The 17,096-nt window shown below is 39.1% G+C and overlaps 1 protein-coding gene across 3 annotated transcripts in view; it reads left to right on the forward strand.

Annotated features, from left to right (window-relative positions):
* Positions 1-17,096, forward strand: part of Rad18 (RAD18 E3 ubiquitin protein ligase) — a 90,988-nt gene that overhangs the window by 51,167 nt on the left and 22,725 nt on the right. For all 3 annotated transcript variants that reach the window (XM_057786463.1, XM_057786471.1, XM_057786480.1), the window contains 2 exons: positions 593-727; positions 4,105-4,264. In XM_057786463.1, coding sequence (XP_057642446.1) covers positions 593-727; positions 4,105-4,264 — 295 coding nt within the window. The remainder of the gene's footprint in view (positions 1-592; positions 728-4,104; positions 4,265-17,096) is intronic.

The raw sequence follows: 17,096 nt of genomic DNA on the forward strand, positions 1-17,096 counted from the left end.
AAGGATTCTACTGGGAAACAAATGTTAGGAAAACATTCTTTATTGTAAGACTACTTTCTAGAGCCTTTTCCTCTGTGCCAGTTAATGTAATCCAATTATTCTTAGTAGTCTTGTGTATCTTGAACATTAGAAAGCCATCTTTTGGATGTTATTTTGTAAGTGTCAATCACTGGGTGTGGTGCCACATGCCTGAAACACTAGCATTTGGGAAATTGAGGAAGGAGGGTTATGAGTTTGAGGTCTGTCTGGTCTATAAATTGAGTCCCTGTCTCACTGAATCAAAATGAGAAAGTAAGGTGGGAGGGAGGGAGAAAAGGTTATCAGTCTGTATTTTGTACTCTGTGGGAAGCCTCTACATACTAAGGTCTTAGGGAGGAAGAAAAAAAAATATAGAGTAGCAAATTATATCCTGTACCCTGTTTGCTTTGGGGAAGAGAAAGACACAGAGAGATTTGTCAGCTGCCCCTAAGCCCTCTGTGGTCTTCTTCATGGTAGCTTCTGCATTCAGTGCAGGTGATTCTGCTAATGATGATACTGAGCAGCTTTGTGTCACGTGTAGATGGTTCACCCATTCACAGTCCTTTTGAATTAGGTAAAAGGCATCAGAGTGAGTTCCAGCTTCTAGTGAATCAGGCCAAAAAAGGATACAAGAAAACTGGCAGAATGTCAAAAGCTACAATAATGAGAAGAGATGGACCTGCAGAGAAACTGCCACCTGCCGTCATGGGTAAGACTTACTGAAACAAAAGCCTAATGAATTTCATTACTTTTTTTAACATTTATCTATTCTTTCTGTGTATGTATGTGCATGTGTGCATGTGTATACATCTGTGCGCTGTGAAAACATCACAGGACAACCTGTGGGAGTTGGTTCTGTCCTCCCACCATGTGGGTTTCAGTGCTCAAACTCAGGTTGTCAGGCTGACTTGCAAGTGCTTTACCCACTGAGCCATCTTGTTGGTCCTCTCTTTTTTAAAGTTAAAAAACTATAAAACCAATGTGATTTACTAAGGTTACTCAGCATTTGAAGTGGGGGAGAAGTACTTTTTAGAAAGCTTAATGTAGCAGTTGTTGACTATAAGGTAGCATATTGCTTGCTTTGGAAACAATGGAAGACTATCCCATAGAGACAGCCCCTGAAGTCTCCCTGTTTGTACTTATGAAGCATCCCAAGCTCTGTGATTGTCCAAGTATGAGGATATTTTCTAGGTGTGAGATTTATTACTGAGGATCCTAAGACAAAGATAATTATTTCTGTTCTGGAACTCTGATGTTTACTTTGCTGAAGTGTTGTGATGGAGAGTTTAAAGCTAATGCAGCTGGTGTTCCAACACATTCAGTGCATTACTTAGTTTTGATCCAGCTTTAGATTTGAGATTAATGTATTTCTGTTGCCAAAGCTTTAGGCCATGAGCAAAACAGAATCATAATGGGAAAAGGGGCACAAAAAATTTTTTACTGCTTTTCTTAATTGTGACAGAATACACACCACATGTATACATTTTTTGTTTTTGTCAAGACAGTTTCTCAGTAGCTATGGAGCTAGTCCTGGAACTCGCTCTATAAACCAGGCTGGCATCGAACTCACAGAGATCTGCCTGCCTCTGCCTCGTGAGTGTTAGGATTAAAGGTGTGAGCTACCACCGCCCGGCATATTTTTAGTAATTCATAGGTGCACAATTCATGGCTGTTTAATGGTTTCATAGTACTGTTTAACCATCTATACCCCAAACCCTTTTAGCATCCCTCATACAAACTTTATGGTGTATCACATTACTCCCTGCTCTCCCTCATAGTCCTGATCATCTCTGTTGTGTCTGTTGATGGATTTGTTTGCTTTGGGTATCTAATACAAGTAGAATTATACAGTATCTGTCTTGTTATGTTGGCTTATTTTTCTAAGCATAATGTTTTTATTGCCTGTTAATATTGTTTCAAATATTAAAATTTCTTTAATCTTTAGTATGCATATGCAGCATTTTGTCTATTAATTTGTTGAGTTATTTCTGCCTTCTTAACTATTATGTATTTTTGTAAAGTTTTCTTTAGTTCTCAGATGTCTGTTCAAGACCGTGCTTTCAGTTCTTTTTATTACATGTCTGTTTTAGTTTCATTTCTGTTGCTGTGACCAAAAGAAACTTTGGGGAGGAAAGAGTTTATTTAGCTTAGAACCCCAGGTCACAGTCTATTATTGAGGGATGTCAGGGCCAGGAACTTGAAGGCAGGTCTGCTTGCTGTTCCAGACATGACCTCCAGCCAAGAGATTTGCTCCACAGTCAAAGAAATACATCAGGAACCATAGAAAAGTACTGTTTGCTACCTGTTTCTCAGACTAGCTTATACTCAGCTAGCTTTCTTACATAGTTCAGGCCTGCCTACCTAGGTTGAACTAGGTCCTTTTACATCAATTAACAATCAAGACAGTCCTCCCACAGACATACTCACAGACCAACTAATGTACGGAATTTCTCAACTGAGGCTTTCTTTCATATGGTTCTAGACTGTGTCAAATTGATAGTTAAGCTAACCAGACAATGTCTAAGGTCTAGGGATTTCTGGTTCATATGGTAGTGCCATGGTTAACCTTCTGAAGAACCAACAAGTTGTGCTGCATGGCTGCATCATTTTACGTTCTCACTGGCAGTGTATTCAAGTTCTCATTTCTCCACATCTTGTCAGTACTGGATAGTTTTCTTGGTTGAGGAAACCATCTTCTAAGTGTGTGTTTCCTTTTGTGGAGACCATCTGTATTAGGTTCTTTAGAGAAACAGAACTGATAGAACACACACAGGCACACACGCACGGTGGGGGAATTTCTTAAGAGTGGTTTCAGTCTGGTTTGGCTAAATTGAAAATGGCTGTCTCCTGATGTAAAGGCCAAGAATTCAGTAGTTGTTTAGTTCAACCAGTTCTACTAGTCTTCAGCCTATGCTGGAATCCTGAAGAAGTAGGCCCTAATGCCAGTTAAGGAATACTTCAGCAACAGAGTAGATGAACTTGTGGAGAGAGTGAGGACAATCAGACCAAAAGCAAAAGCTTTGTATTTCTCTTGTCTTTTTATAATATAGCCAGTTACCAGAAGGTGTAGCCTTCTGATTTAGGGTGTATTTTTTTATAAGAGGAAGTTCTTGGCCTTCTGGAAAGTCACTGATTAAGGCCCTTCCTCTCTCCCTGATGAGTAGTGGCAGTAGTTTATTGGTACTTGTAACATTAGGAACTTACATTGATGATTAATGTTGTCCTTCTGTATAACAAACATTGAGGGTTATTTCTGAAAATCTTGAGTATATGAACTTGGGAAGGGTTTTGTTTTTAAAGAATTTGTCCTATTCAATAATTTTTTTTTTTGCTAACAAAACCTTAACAACTGCTTTTATTCATTTATTTTCTTATTCATTTTCTGAATTGTCAGGATAGCACAGATGAAAATCCCCATAATGTTGGCACACACTGTAAAAGGGAGAGAGTCCTAGGCAACAGACAGTTTGGCACAGCTAGTATTTTTTGTTCTTTTATTTTTAGATATTTGCCTATGCTGTGTGTCATAGTCCTTCAAACCACCATGAGGTGTCCCTGTATCTTTATCTTTATAAAAAGAAACTTTGAAAATAGAATATGACAAAGGATGTACAAAAATGTGATGTGTCAGATCAAATGGCAGGATTCTTATGTCTAATTGGTTTTCCCTTTCTTTATAGTGAATAGTTTATTTAATGGGTTTTGAAAAGTGTCCAGATGTTTGATATCATGTCATGTGACAAATAGTATGATTCCCTTATGTCTGTTTTGTTAATTTGTCACTGTTCTTTGATTCTGAAATAGCAATTATTCTTTAGTAATCTGCTAATAGGATCTTCATTAGAATGTTAAGGCATTCCTATCTCTGGTTTTAAAGGAAACTTTATGTTTAAATAAATTAATCCTGGAAAACACAAATAAGATAGTTAGTAGCAATAAAGTATCATTTATTGTATAGTTTTAGAATCAGTGTTCTTTTACTTCTATTTTTAAAGTAGAAATAACAATATTAAGTGTTAAAGAAATAGAGGGTGTACATTTTAACATTCTTTAATTTTTTAAAAAAATCTTATATTTCCTTGTTAGGACAAGAAGATAACGTAAACTTTTCGGATACAGTCTCAGTAACAAACCACTTTTCTCAGTCGAAACTGGACTCCCCAGTGCAGCCGGAGCCTGAAAGACCAGATGATTCTTCCAGTTGTACTGATATTCTTCTCTCCTCAGAGTCAGATTCCTGCAATAGGTGAGAAATGTGTAGACACTGCTCTTTTATACTTCTGCTGCTTTCATTGTACTTTCCTGCTGCTGTAACAAGATTTCTTGACAAAATCAACTTTAAGGAGAATGGTTCATTTTGGCTGACAGTTCTGAAGTACAGGCCCTCATGGGAAGAAGATGATGGAGGCAGGAATATGATGCAGCTGGACACATGGACAGTTAGGAGAGGAGGAAGGACTAGTGCTGTGCTCAGTCACTTTCTTCTTCTCACAGTGTCCACAACCCATGTCCAGGGAGTGGTCTTCCCATCCCGTTGAGCCTAATCAAGATGAATCCTTTTAGGTGTGCCTGGAGGCTTGTCTCCTGGATCTTTCCAGATCCTGTTAAGTTGACAGTCAGCAATAATCATCTACACCAATAGTTCTCTGCCTTTCTAATGCTCTGACCCTTTAATACAGCTTCTCATGTTGTTGACCCCAACCATAAAATTATCTTGTTGCTGGTTCATAATTGTAATTTTGCTATTGTTATGAATTGTTATATAAATATCTGATAGGCAGGAAGTCTGATATGTGACCCCCAAAGGGGTCATGACCCATAGGTTGAGAACTGCTGATCTAGAGGATAGTCTCATGGTCTGTGCTGGTTCTCTTTCATTTCTGTTTATGTTTTTGGTCATCTTCATAGTGATAGCAAGCTGGGCTGTGGGAGGGTAGCGTAGTGATCATAAAGTGACTTATTTTCTTTGTCCCCTTAGAGTTGGTAGAACAAACATGATAGGCAGCAAGGTTTTTCTTTAGTTTCTTTTCTTTTTCTTTTTTTGCTAAGAAAACATAGAAGGACTGATCAGAAAGAAAGCTAGTGCACATAGGAAAGAGAAAATTTTAAATAGTTAACCTCAATGCATGGAATTGATTGGTATAATTAGATATTTAGTGATGGGCAATTTTGAAAATATTAAATAATATAATTTTTATTTCAGTACTGGGTATTGAATTTACCCACGGTCTTGTACGTGCAAATGCTTTACTGCTGAGCTATATGGTTGGTCCTGAAACAGTATTTTTAAAGTATGACTGGATTACTATTCTTCCCCTCCCTCCTGCCTTTTTTTTTTTCTTTTCTTTTGAGACAAGATCTCACTATATAGTCCTGGCGGGTCTGGAAGTTGCTGTTGTCTTGCCTTGAATTCGCAGACATCTGCCTCCTGAGTGCTGGGGCCCTGACTGAATGGAAAGGCATCTATCTCATTCTTTTTCTTGAGAACAATACAGCCACCACATATTGCTTCTGCCTTTCCTGCCTTCTAATAGAGTTTACCCTCAAACCATGAGCCAAATAAACTCTTCCTTCCTCCTTAAGCTGCTTTTGTTAAGTATTTTGTCACAAGGAAAATATGGAAGCTGAATGTGGTGGCACATCCCTTTAATCTTAGAATTCAGGACAGAGGAAGTCAGAATGCTCCAGCCTAGTTTGCTCTACATAGCGAGTTCCAAGCCAGCCAGGGCTACATAAGAACTAGGAGACAGATGGTCTCTTGGCCTAGTAGAAAGAGTAAAGGAATATGGTTGAGGGAAAAGTAAAATAAACTTCTTGGTACTATGTGTTCATGTGCAAGTTAGCTTTCTGTGTAAGAAAATATCAGAAGCGCTCAACTTATAAAGAGAAAATGTTACTTTAACTTATTCAATTGTGTCTGTTTGTGCACGCCTTTAATCCCAGCATTCAGGAGGCAGAGGCTGGCAGATCTCTGAGTTTGATATCAGCCTGGTCTACAGAGTAAGTTTCAGGACATCCAGGGCTATACAGAGAAACCCTGTCTTGAAAAAAATAAAATAACCAAAACTAACCAACCAACCAACCAAACATACTCTTTCAGAGATCCCAATCCATGATCAATTGACTCTATTGCTTTGGTCCTATAGTGAATCAACATATTATGGCAGGAGCAGTGTGTAATGGAACAGAACCACTTACTTCATGGATAAGAATCAAAAAAGAAAGGAGACGTTGGGAAAGAAGGAGAAGGCAACTGGTTACATTTCCTTCAGTAGCACACTCATAAATGACCTAAGGGGCTTTCATGAGGCCACACCTCCTAAAGGTTCTACCACTTTCCCATAGCCCCAGTCTAGGAACTTGCTCTATAACCATGCGATATAGGAGACATTCAAGATCCAGACCATAATATAAAATGTTTATAGAAGGATATTACTTCAAAGTCCTGTCATAACTCACTGCTTACGGAAAGAGGTGAGATACCTTCTTGTACCTACAGTCAGTCACATACTGTTCTGCTGCCACTCAGTAAGGTATTGGTCTCCTCTTTATGTACCTTCCTGTGACCTACATCTTAGGTACTATTATAACTATTATAACTGTCCTCCCCAGTGCCTTTCTTTTGATAAGGGTTAAATGGAGTTATCCTTATGACACATTTGAGAAGAAAATGAGTGTTTTGCCTGTATGTATGTCTGGGCGCCATGTACATGCCTGGTGCTTTTGGAAGTCAGGAGAGGATACTGAATTCCTGAATTCCTGAAACCGGACTTACAGATGGTTATGAGCCACTACATGGGTACTAGGAACCAAACCTGGGTCTTCTTCAAGAACAACAATTGCAATCTAACTGCTGACCCATCTCTCCAGTCTTCAAAAAGTTTTAAAAATAAATTTAGACCTCAATTAATGCATATTGTAATTGGTTATATGTGTGTGAGTGTGTGTTTATACACACATACACACCCATGGCCCACTAAGAATAACTGTTATTGTGCAGCAGGGTATAGTGTGATATTAATGAGGTGTATTTATCATTGGATAGATGGTAATTCTGTATTTTTGTTAAAAATATGTTCTTTACAGAATCTAGTTAAGAAAGATGCAACTTTAGAGAGATTCATAACATTTTTGTTAATGAACCATGTATCAGGGATTGCCTGTTACATATTTAACTAAAGGCAGTAAAAATAGTCCTGTCACATCCCTTAAAATAAATGGAAGAGTTCCTTGCTCGTGCTCTCTCTCCTTCTGCTCCTGATTTGGACCTTGAGATTTCAGTCCGGTGCTCCAATGTGGGTCTCTGTTTCTGTCTCCTTTCATCGCCTGATGAAAGTTAATATTCAGGCTGATGTTTATATGTTTTTCTTTGGGTTCACCTTCTTATTTAGCTTCTCTAGGATCACGATTTATAGGCTCAATGTCCTTTATTTATGGCTAGAAACCGAATATGAGTGACTACACCCACACACTGAGACAATGGGGATGTTCTATTGGGAACTCACCAAGGCCAGGTGGCCTGGATCTGAAAAAGCATGGGATAAAACCGAACTCGCTGAACATAGCGGACAATGAGGACTACTGAGAACTCAAGAACAATGGCAATGGGTTTTTGATCCCACTGCATGTACTGGCTTTGCGGGAGCCTAGGTAGTTTGGATGCTCACCTTACTAGACCTGGATGGAGGTGGGTGGTCCTTGGACTTCCCACAGGGCAGGGAACCCTGATTGCTATTTGGGCTGATGAGGGAGGGAGACTTGATCGGGGGAGGGGGAGGGAAATGGGAGGCGGTGGCGGGGAAGAGGCAGAAATCTTTAAGAAATAAATAAATAAATAAATGATAAATGGAAGAAATTTTTCTTTGAGATAAGGCCTTTCTGTTATACAGCACTTGCTGTATAGTCAGGCTGGCCTTGAACTCAGAGAGATCCACCTGCTTCTGCCTCCTGAGAGATGGGGTTGAAGACATGAGCCACCCTGCCCAGCTAATGTAAGAAATTTCAAAGTAGTAATGGACCATGACTCATTTGCTTGTGGCAAAGGCTGTTAGTGCTTTTCAGCTGTCAGGTTCTCATATGCTCTGTACTGCCTTTAGTAGACACCCATCTTCAAGCCTCATAGAAGATGGCTGAGATGGGGCTGGTGAGGTGACTAAGAGCACTTGGTCTTGTAGAGGACCTGAATTTGATTCCCAACACCCACATCAGGCAGCTCACAACTTCCTGTAACTCCAATTCCAGTGTATCCAATGCCCTTCGACCTCCACAGGCACCTGTATACATGTAGACGCATACGTACACTAAACAAACAAACAAATACATCGTTGATAAAAGAAAAAAAATACTAAAAAGAAGAAGTCTGAGAAATACCTAGAAGCTCGGTTAGCAGAACGGGTGAGTTCTTTAGATGAACTCCCTAGAGACTGCGGTCAGGTACTTGTGATGCTGTACCACTGCTGATGATGTCTTAGAGAACATGAGTTTGTGTGGGAAGACTAAAACCTTATAGGTGCTTAGCAAACACGAAGAAGTGGAGTTGTATTTTTATAAAAGGTATTGAAAACCTATGTTGAGGCTCGAGAGAGGGGAGAGCATTTAAGAGCCCTTGCTATGCAATCATGAGGATTGGAGTTTGAATTGTGGAACTAAGTAACAAACTGAAAATAGTACAAACACCTGTTGCTCTGGCTCCAAGGATCTGACATCCTCTTCAGGATTCCACAGCCACTGGGTGTATGCACACACATAAATAAGTAAATAAAGCTGATCTTTAAAAAACAACCTTTGATTACTTCAGTTTTATTTATTTATTTATTTATTTTTAATATTTTATTTTATTATGTGTATAGCATTCCTTCCACATGTGCCTGAAAGCCAGAAGGGGGCGCCGGGTCTCATTATAGATGGCTGTAAGCCACCATGTGGTTGCTGGGAATTGAACTCAGGACCTCTGGAAGAGCAGTCAGTGCTCTTAACCTCTGAGCCATCTCTCCAGCCCTGATTACTTCAGTTTTAAAAGCACTCTCTGCTTGTGTATAAATTAAATTTTCTATGTGGGAGGAGAATACTGTGGCTAAATTGGCCTCTATTTTTACTTCTCCACTTGTTACATAGTATGTTTTGCCTTGCTGTTAGCATTGTCTTGGACTTTGAAATGCAGCCTTTGACTATGATTAAGGTTCTTAACTTAGTTTAGACATAATTCCCATCATTTAATTGGAAAACATGAAGTGCAGGATGATGGTGGTCTGGCATAAGACTGTCCCAGAGTTCATGCCAGTATCATTTAGTGATTCCAGAACTTAAGTAGTTTAAGAGATGCACATTTGATTAATGTCGTTATCACTGTGGAATTCAGGGAAAGAATTCAGAGTTAGAAGGGCCCAGTTAAAACTTAATTTCATAGTAAAATCATAGCCTATCAAAAGGATGGAATGTTTATTTTGTCGGTTTTATCTTTTGCATATTCAGGCACCAAAGGGAAGGGAGATGGAATGCTGTAGTGACTTTGTTGTTCTGCAACCCTAAAATTGTGTCATCCTTTTCCTTTTGACAATGTGGTTGGTTGGCAAGTGAATGGAGTGTTCATCACCTACCAGTTCGCCATCGTAGGTCATAAATAAACCTAGGATTGCATTTTTTTCTTTTATAGTTGTTGATTGAGATTTATGTCCTGTCTGGTCCCACAGCCGTTCAGCCCCAAAGAAACAGAGGTCTACATTAATTATAAACTGGTTGGCCTATTAGCTCTTTCTTATATCTTAAATTAGCCCATAATTCTTGTTAGCCACGTTGCTTGGTAAATTCTCCTGTTCTTCTTGCCCCCTATACCTCCTGCCTGGCTACTGGCCAATCAGCATTTTATTAAACCGATACAAGACCATTTTCCCACAGCATATAGTGAAATGTTTCTATCTGTATGTTTTGCATTTTATCAAAAATTTCAGTCTTTTTTATGACCATTTTATTATATTCATTATATGCTTTTTTTTTAAAGACTCTCTAGGTTATTAAAGTAGGATTTTTTAAGACAGGGTTTCTCTGTGTAGCCCTGGCTATTCTGTAACTCACTTTGTAAGCCAGGCTGGCCTCTGCCTCCCAAGTGCTGGGCTGAAAGTGTGTAGCACCACTGCCTGGCTGAAAAAGTATTTTTGACTTGAAAGAGACACTATCTTTTGGCATGGTTAGAGAAATAGGAATAAGGTTTCCAGATTCTGCTACTGTAGTAGAATTCAATTTCTTGATTTTGGAAGTTGTTTGGCTCTGGTAATTATATGGACTGGTTTTTAAGAAAGGCATACTGACATATTAAAGAACATTTGCAGCAATACACCAAACTTAAAAAATACTTTAAAAATTATATATTATGTATGTGCGTTGTGAAAAATAGAAAAGTTGAATTAAAGAGTAAAGTTTCATAATTTAGTTAGCTTGAAATAATACTAGCACATTCATAAATATGCCTTCCACAGATAGGCATAGGTGTAGCTAAATGGGTTCTTTATTTTTTTCAGCAGCAGTACTATGGTATTTTAATTTCTTTGTCAGGGAAATGTCATGGTGTGTGTTTGTTGTGAGTGGAAACCTGTGAATTGTCTTTCTTCGCAGCCTTGTTGTCTTACACAGCATAGAACTGACCATGTTGAAAGATGAGGTCAGTGCTCTTTGTACAAGAGTGGTATTCAAGCTTAAATAACATGGAAGATTGACAGCTAAGAACAATCTTAAGATTAGTGTGTTTGTTCAGTTCAAATAGTTGTTATAATAAAGTGGGCTTGTTGCTGGCGTCAAGCACACACTTTGTTAATACTATATTGATCTTCTTCTGCCAGTTTGCGAACAGATGGTGAACAGATGAATAGGAATTTCAGATTGCTGTACAGTTCCTTGCTAGATGGTTTCCGGGAGTTCAAGAGACTTGTTCAAGTTTCTATAAATTAGCTTATTGTTCTCGTTAATCAAGAAAAGAGTGCTTTTGCTTGCTGATTCTTGGCAAACCATGGACACTGCATTTTTATTGAAGGCTAAATTAGAAGCAAAGATGCTGTTGATTATGACTGTAGAGAAGAGAGACACTGTCTTCATGAAGGAATGATTTGTGAATTGTGTCATACTTTTTCTTGGAAGAATCTTTAGATCATTATTTTGGAAAAATATTTTTTAATTTGAAAAAGACACTGTCTTTTGGCATGAGTGGAGAAATACAAATAGGTTCTCTGGATTCTTACTATAGCAGTGTTCAATTTTTTGATTTTTTTCATATGAATTCGTCTTTAAGAAAGGCACACTGACAGGTAACAATGGCAGCAACTTGCTTTCTATGGTTGAGCATTTCATATATGTGTAACAACACAGATATGATAGACTGTTAACAACTGGAAGATCTGAGGCTTGTAGGTTTGAAATCATTGAAATTTTGGGTCTTCTGAAAAAATTCATCCTTTGTGAAATAATTTTAGTTGTTACACAGTAAGTGAAATGGCTGATTTTTCTAAATCTAGGACACACTCTAAAAAGGAAGACATATGCCTTGACAATTAACTTTAAAAGTAGTAGGACCCATGAGTTTACATAGGGTGATGAATATGGTTTCCATTTAATTTGCTCAACCTGTTGTCAGCGCCTGGTGCATATGGTTAACTGAGCCAGTGTATTAAAGTGCATGGGCAGTTGTGACTTTTAATGCTTATAAAGATTAGCTAATGTCATGATTCTGTGGTCAGCTTTGCAGTTTGTCCTAACTCAGGTAGGTGAGCCTTCCCATAGATGCTGAGGCTAGAGCATAAAAGAATCTGAGTCGTTAATATGTGAATTAATAACATTGTAGCTTCCAAATCTAGGAGAAAAAAAGGTGACTTCTCTTTTTTGTATTACATTAGGAATAGCATCTTTATGAAAGACACAAGTACAGACACAGGGTGTTGGGCCCATGCCAAAGAACACTTAGCTATTGGCTGTGTTTTCTAGTTTCATAAAACTTTTCTTCCCTTTCATTCATTTCTGAAAGAGCTGTCTTGAAAGCTTGAGAGTCAGAATTGGGGGGGGGGGGACTTAAACAAAAACCAACTAATTACCACCTTTTAAAGACAATGTTAGTTAAATTTTATCCTCTCTTCTGAGGGAAATAGAAAATAATGGAGATAGCTTAAAGCAAAAAATGACATTGGGACATTCATCTAAGGATGATGCTGTTCCCATTGGTTCTGGGTAAGGGCAGCTGAGTACATTGCTTAGTCAGGAGAACAGGAAGCACTTTCTAAGTAACCAGTGAACTCTCTCATAGCCAGAAGGGTGCAGATGGGCTTGACAATATAAGGTGTGGCTTTACTCAGGCCTTGTAGTGCAGGCAAGGCATGTAGGGAGCATGATTTTGAAATGAAAGAATTCAAGTCCTGGAGTGTGTCCCTTGATGTTTTATGATGAAAAACTAATGGGTCTTTTAGGAGTGGTTTTTTTTTTTTTTTTTTGACTCAAGAATATCCAGTTATTGTGTTCCTGCTTAGAGCCTCCTGAATAGTTAGTTCTGTTACATTGATCAAGACTACAGAATGGTGAAACCTTGTTCAGGAGGCTGTGTGTGCTTCCTCTGATGTTCTCTAGTACTGGTGGTGCTCTAAGATATGCAGTCTTAGCTCCTTGAAGATGTGGAAATGAAATGGCCAGGGGTGAGATTAGTCAGGAAGTATGTGGCAAGTCAGATTTAATCCACCTGTTTGACTATAGAGCCCTCAAGGAACCCAACTAAAGAAAATGTTAGTTGTTAAACTCTAAATAGAAGTATGTACTTAGCCCCGAGGGAGCAGACCTGACAGGAGGAGTTGGGTGACTCCCGACTTTCCTCTATTGGGAGTGGGAAGTGAATCTGGAAAGGAAAGAGAGCGTTTAGGGTGCATGTCACCAGATGCCATTGTTTGCCCGAGGTTTCATCCTGGGGAAATTGAGTGCACTGCAACAGTGAGGTCAAACCTGGCACACTGGAGGGATGGGGACAGGGTACAAGGAGATCTGCTAAGTCTAGGTAGTGATGTTAATTAAAGATAGGAATAGGGTTTTGGCTTTTGGTACATTTTATGAGTACAGATGGGGCTTTTAAAGCCTTGGTCTCTGTCTACAAAAGGGAATAATAAATGTGGGTTCCAGAGCTCCCTGTGCTCTGCAGCTATCCGCATGCACAGTTGCCTCTGCTGCCCAGAAGAGGAGCATAGGGATGCCTGGGGGCTGTTGAGAAACTATATAGAGAGTGTTGGGTGACAAACAGACGGATTATCCAGAAAGCTCTGTGCCAAATAGGCCCACAGGTGGAAAACAGAAAATGTGTTGACTAGAAACAGTGTGCTTTTTCATCTCATGTCATAATAAACCAAATACATAATAATCCATCATGAAACTGGAGTTTACCAGTGTGCAAATAAAACTCTCTCCACTTCAGGTAGGTGAGCTTTAGTGTGGGACTAGAAGTTCATTGATTGCCTGGGGGTGGAGGTGTCTTTCCTTATTATCCTGCTTTCTTGAAGTGTTCTTGTTTTAACTCAACTTGTCATTTTGGAAGGCTTTATTTAATCTACTTGTCTGTAGTTTTAGTGTATTATTTTTCTGCAGTGCTAGTTTTTAAGGTGCAGCCAGATTCCTCTGCTAGAACAGGGTATTACAAACAAATATGGCTAAAACATCCATGCAGTACTGGACTGGAATTGGAAACATTAAAGTGAAAACTTGAATTTGGCTTCTTAGAGATGGAAATGGATGGGAAGAAATGCTTAATAATTTGGTTAAGTAAATGAGCTAGCATATGTACATATATATTTGCTTGTCCTGTCAGATGTGAGGCCCTTCACAGTTATACCACAGTAGTAATCGGCACACCCAGAGTACATGTGTTGGTTTCTGTGTTAATAATATTAGCCAGAGGGGCTGGAGAGATGGCTCAGTGGTTAAGAGCATTACCTGCTCTTCCAAAGGTCCTGAGTTCAATTCCCAGCAACCACATGGTGGCTCACAACCATCTGTAATGAAGTCTGGTGCCCTCTTCTGGCCTTCAGGAATACACACAGACAGAACATTGCATACATAATAAATAAATAAATAAATAAATAAATAAATAAATAAATATTTAAAAATAATAATAATATTAGCCAGCAAAAGGCACCAATAATCCTTGTAGAAATCGCTGTTTCTTGGACCAGAACTGGAATATGTAACATAAACCTAGAACATTTTATCATGAAAGAAAGCAAGGAAGTACAAAAAGAAGAGAGAACAGAACAACAGCGAGGAAAAATGAACAAGATATCACACACTTAGCAACTGATAACATGTCTAAGGGATATAGGAACTGACATCAAGAGTTCCTCAGTGGCCAAACATAAGACAGTGTAGGCAATAACATATTTACTGTAGTATTGGATTAAACCAAAACAAAAAATAAATGTCTATGCATTCATTTCCTAGTGATTAAAAAAATGAGTTAGAAGAAAATCGAATATTGTGGGTAGAGAGATTGCAAGTAATTGACTTGGGTGCTTCCCATCAACAAGGTGCAATGTAACAACCCCTGTGACTTCAGAGAGGTGTACTCCTAGGGACTATCTTCTAAAGAAGCAAGGGAGTTGTGTCCACAGTGGAGAAACCTGGGAAGCACCACCTGAGTCAAGTTATGATGCCAGCATTAATAGTTGTACAACGTAGATAAGCACATGCTCTATAAAATGTAAGGACTATTCTATCTCTGTGTTTCCTCCTCAAAACCCAGCAGCCCAAGTCATATTGGGGAGTCATTTTATAAAATGTTTGACCACTCTCCAGAATGTCAAGGCCATCAAAACCAAAGAATGTCTGTGAAACTCAACATGACAAATAAGTGTATGTAGCCTGCATGAAATTCTGGGGTAGAAAAATGATAGTAGGTAAAGACTGAAAATGTGCTTCAGTTAGTAACAAATGGATTACCATTTACTTCATTTGATGGAGCTAATATGTAGCACAAATAATAAAAACCCAGAGACAGAAAAAGGGGTTCAAGCTGAAGATCAGAAAAGCAAAGCACCCAACCACTAGAGAGACCTTTTACCTCTACCAAATCTTCAGACCAAAAGGGTGAGATCCTGTTTCCACGAATCCTGACTCCACACTCCAGTGAGTTCCTATTTCTTCCCCTTTATATTCCTCTCTCCTCCCAGCCATATCACTCCTGTCTCCACTTTCCTAGTGCTGGGATTAAAAGTGTGTGACTCCCAAACGCTAGGATAAAGATGTGAACAATGACCATCTGGATCTGTTTCTGGATTGATTTTGTGATAGCCCAGGGTGGCCTTGAACTCCCAGAGATCTGTCTGCCTCTGTCTTCTGAGTCCTGGGATTAAAGGTGTGTGCCACTACTCCCTGACTGGTATGGCTGAGTAGTGTGGCTATTTTGCCCTCTGATCTTCAGGCAAGCTTTTTATTAAAACACAAATAATATACCACTATACTAAGATATCACCCTAATGTAGCATGTTACCAGTGGAGAAAGTTGGAAGTAAGGTGTATGGGTGCTTTCTGTACTTTATAACTTTTCTGTGATTGTAAAATCACCCTTAAGTTAAAAGCCAACTACTTTTAGTATTGAAAACTGAGCCCAGGGCGTTTTGCATGTTAGGCACCCCTCCAGCATTTTACTTATTTTTAAGTTGTTAAAAGTTATTTTTTGTGTATGTATGTGGGCGTGCAAATGTCACAACACATGTGTGGCAATCAGAGGACAATTTGCTGGAGTTAGCTCTTTTTGTCTACCATGTGGGTCGAAGGGATTGAATTCAGGTTGCCACTCTTGATGGCAGTCACCTCTGTCCACTGAGTTATCTCACCAACCCCAGGTTGTTGTTGCTGTTTTAAAGTGCCTTTAGCACTTGCAGCATTGGTTATTAGCGTGAAAATATCCAGGGTATAATGAGTATTGGAAAACTAACGTCTTCAAAATCAATTTCTTCTGTGAGAAATTGGACACTGCTTTAGAATTTTAGTGAATTTAGTTATTGAAATGTTCTATTTTCCATTTATTTGGTTGTTTTTGTTTTGAGACATGATCTGTGGCTAGGCTGTCCTGGATCTAGTTGTTCTTCCTGCCTTAGCCTCCTAAGTTCTAATATTATAAGTGTGTCCCATCATGCCTGGTACTTTCCTTTTATTTAATACTTTACACCCATACACACACACACACACACACACATTTATAAATCAGTAGAATCTTGTCTGAACACAGTCTTTAAAAATGCACTTTTGTTTTAAATTTAGGACATGGCATGAGCAAATAATTATTTTAAATTATTACCTTTTGCTATTTCTTTGAATTTTCCCACAGTGATTGTAAGCATTGCAGCTTGGATGGAAAGATATCCTGGCAGTCAGGAGCCAAGGAATACCACAAAGTCACACTGCACAACAAACCTTACACAAGAGATTTATTGAGAGGGAAAACACCAGGAGGGTGGGTGCCTCTGCTTGGGTGAGAAACAGCAGAGAACTGAGCAGAAGGCAGGGCGTATATATAGTTTCTTGGAGAGGGGGTGGAACTTTTCAGTGTGAAGCTTTCCAGGATGGAGATTTGTGTGAGTTTTAAGTCCAGAGATTGGACTTTTTTTTTACTCTGTAGGTTGGGGATAGGGTCCATCTGTTAGGGCAGTTAGAATGTTCTGTGGGTGGGACCTAGAAGTTGGATGTCCTCTGGGGAGAGGCCTACAGTGATCTCACTCCATAAGAGATGTGGCCTGTCCTTTATGTTTTACCCCAATGGAAGATATGCAGGTTTCACCGTGTGTTTTGTCCTTTTCAGCTACCATCTTCTTTATTAATACATGTGCACTTGTAACAGTGCTCTGAGTGGTGACTCTCAGGACTGTGAAAGTCCAGAGGGTTTGATGTCTTCTCCAGTGCTCCTTATCCAGGGATATGGCCAGGAAATAAAGGGGATTTCTTCTATCAGGTAGTTCACACTGGTAGAAATTACTATTGTTTTCTTTGGATAGTCTGATTGTGCTAGTTAGTTTTATGTCAGTTTTACACAAGATCATCTCTCATTCTCTCTCATCTCTCTCATTCTCTCA

This window comes from Chionomys nivalis, chromosome 1 (genome assembly GCF_950005125.1).
Source record: "Chionomys nivalis chromosome 1, mChiNiv1.1, whole genome shotgun sequence".
In the NCBI taxonomy this organism is placed as follows: Eukaryota; Metazoa; Chordata; class Mammalia; order Rodentia; family Cricetidae; genus Chionomys; species Chionomys nivalis.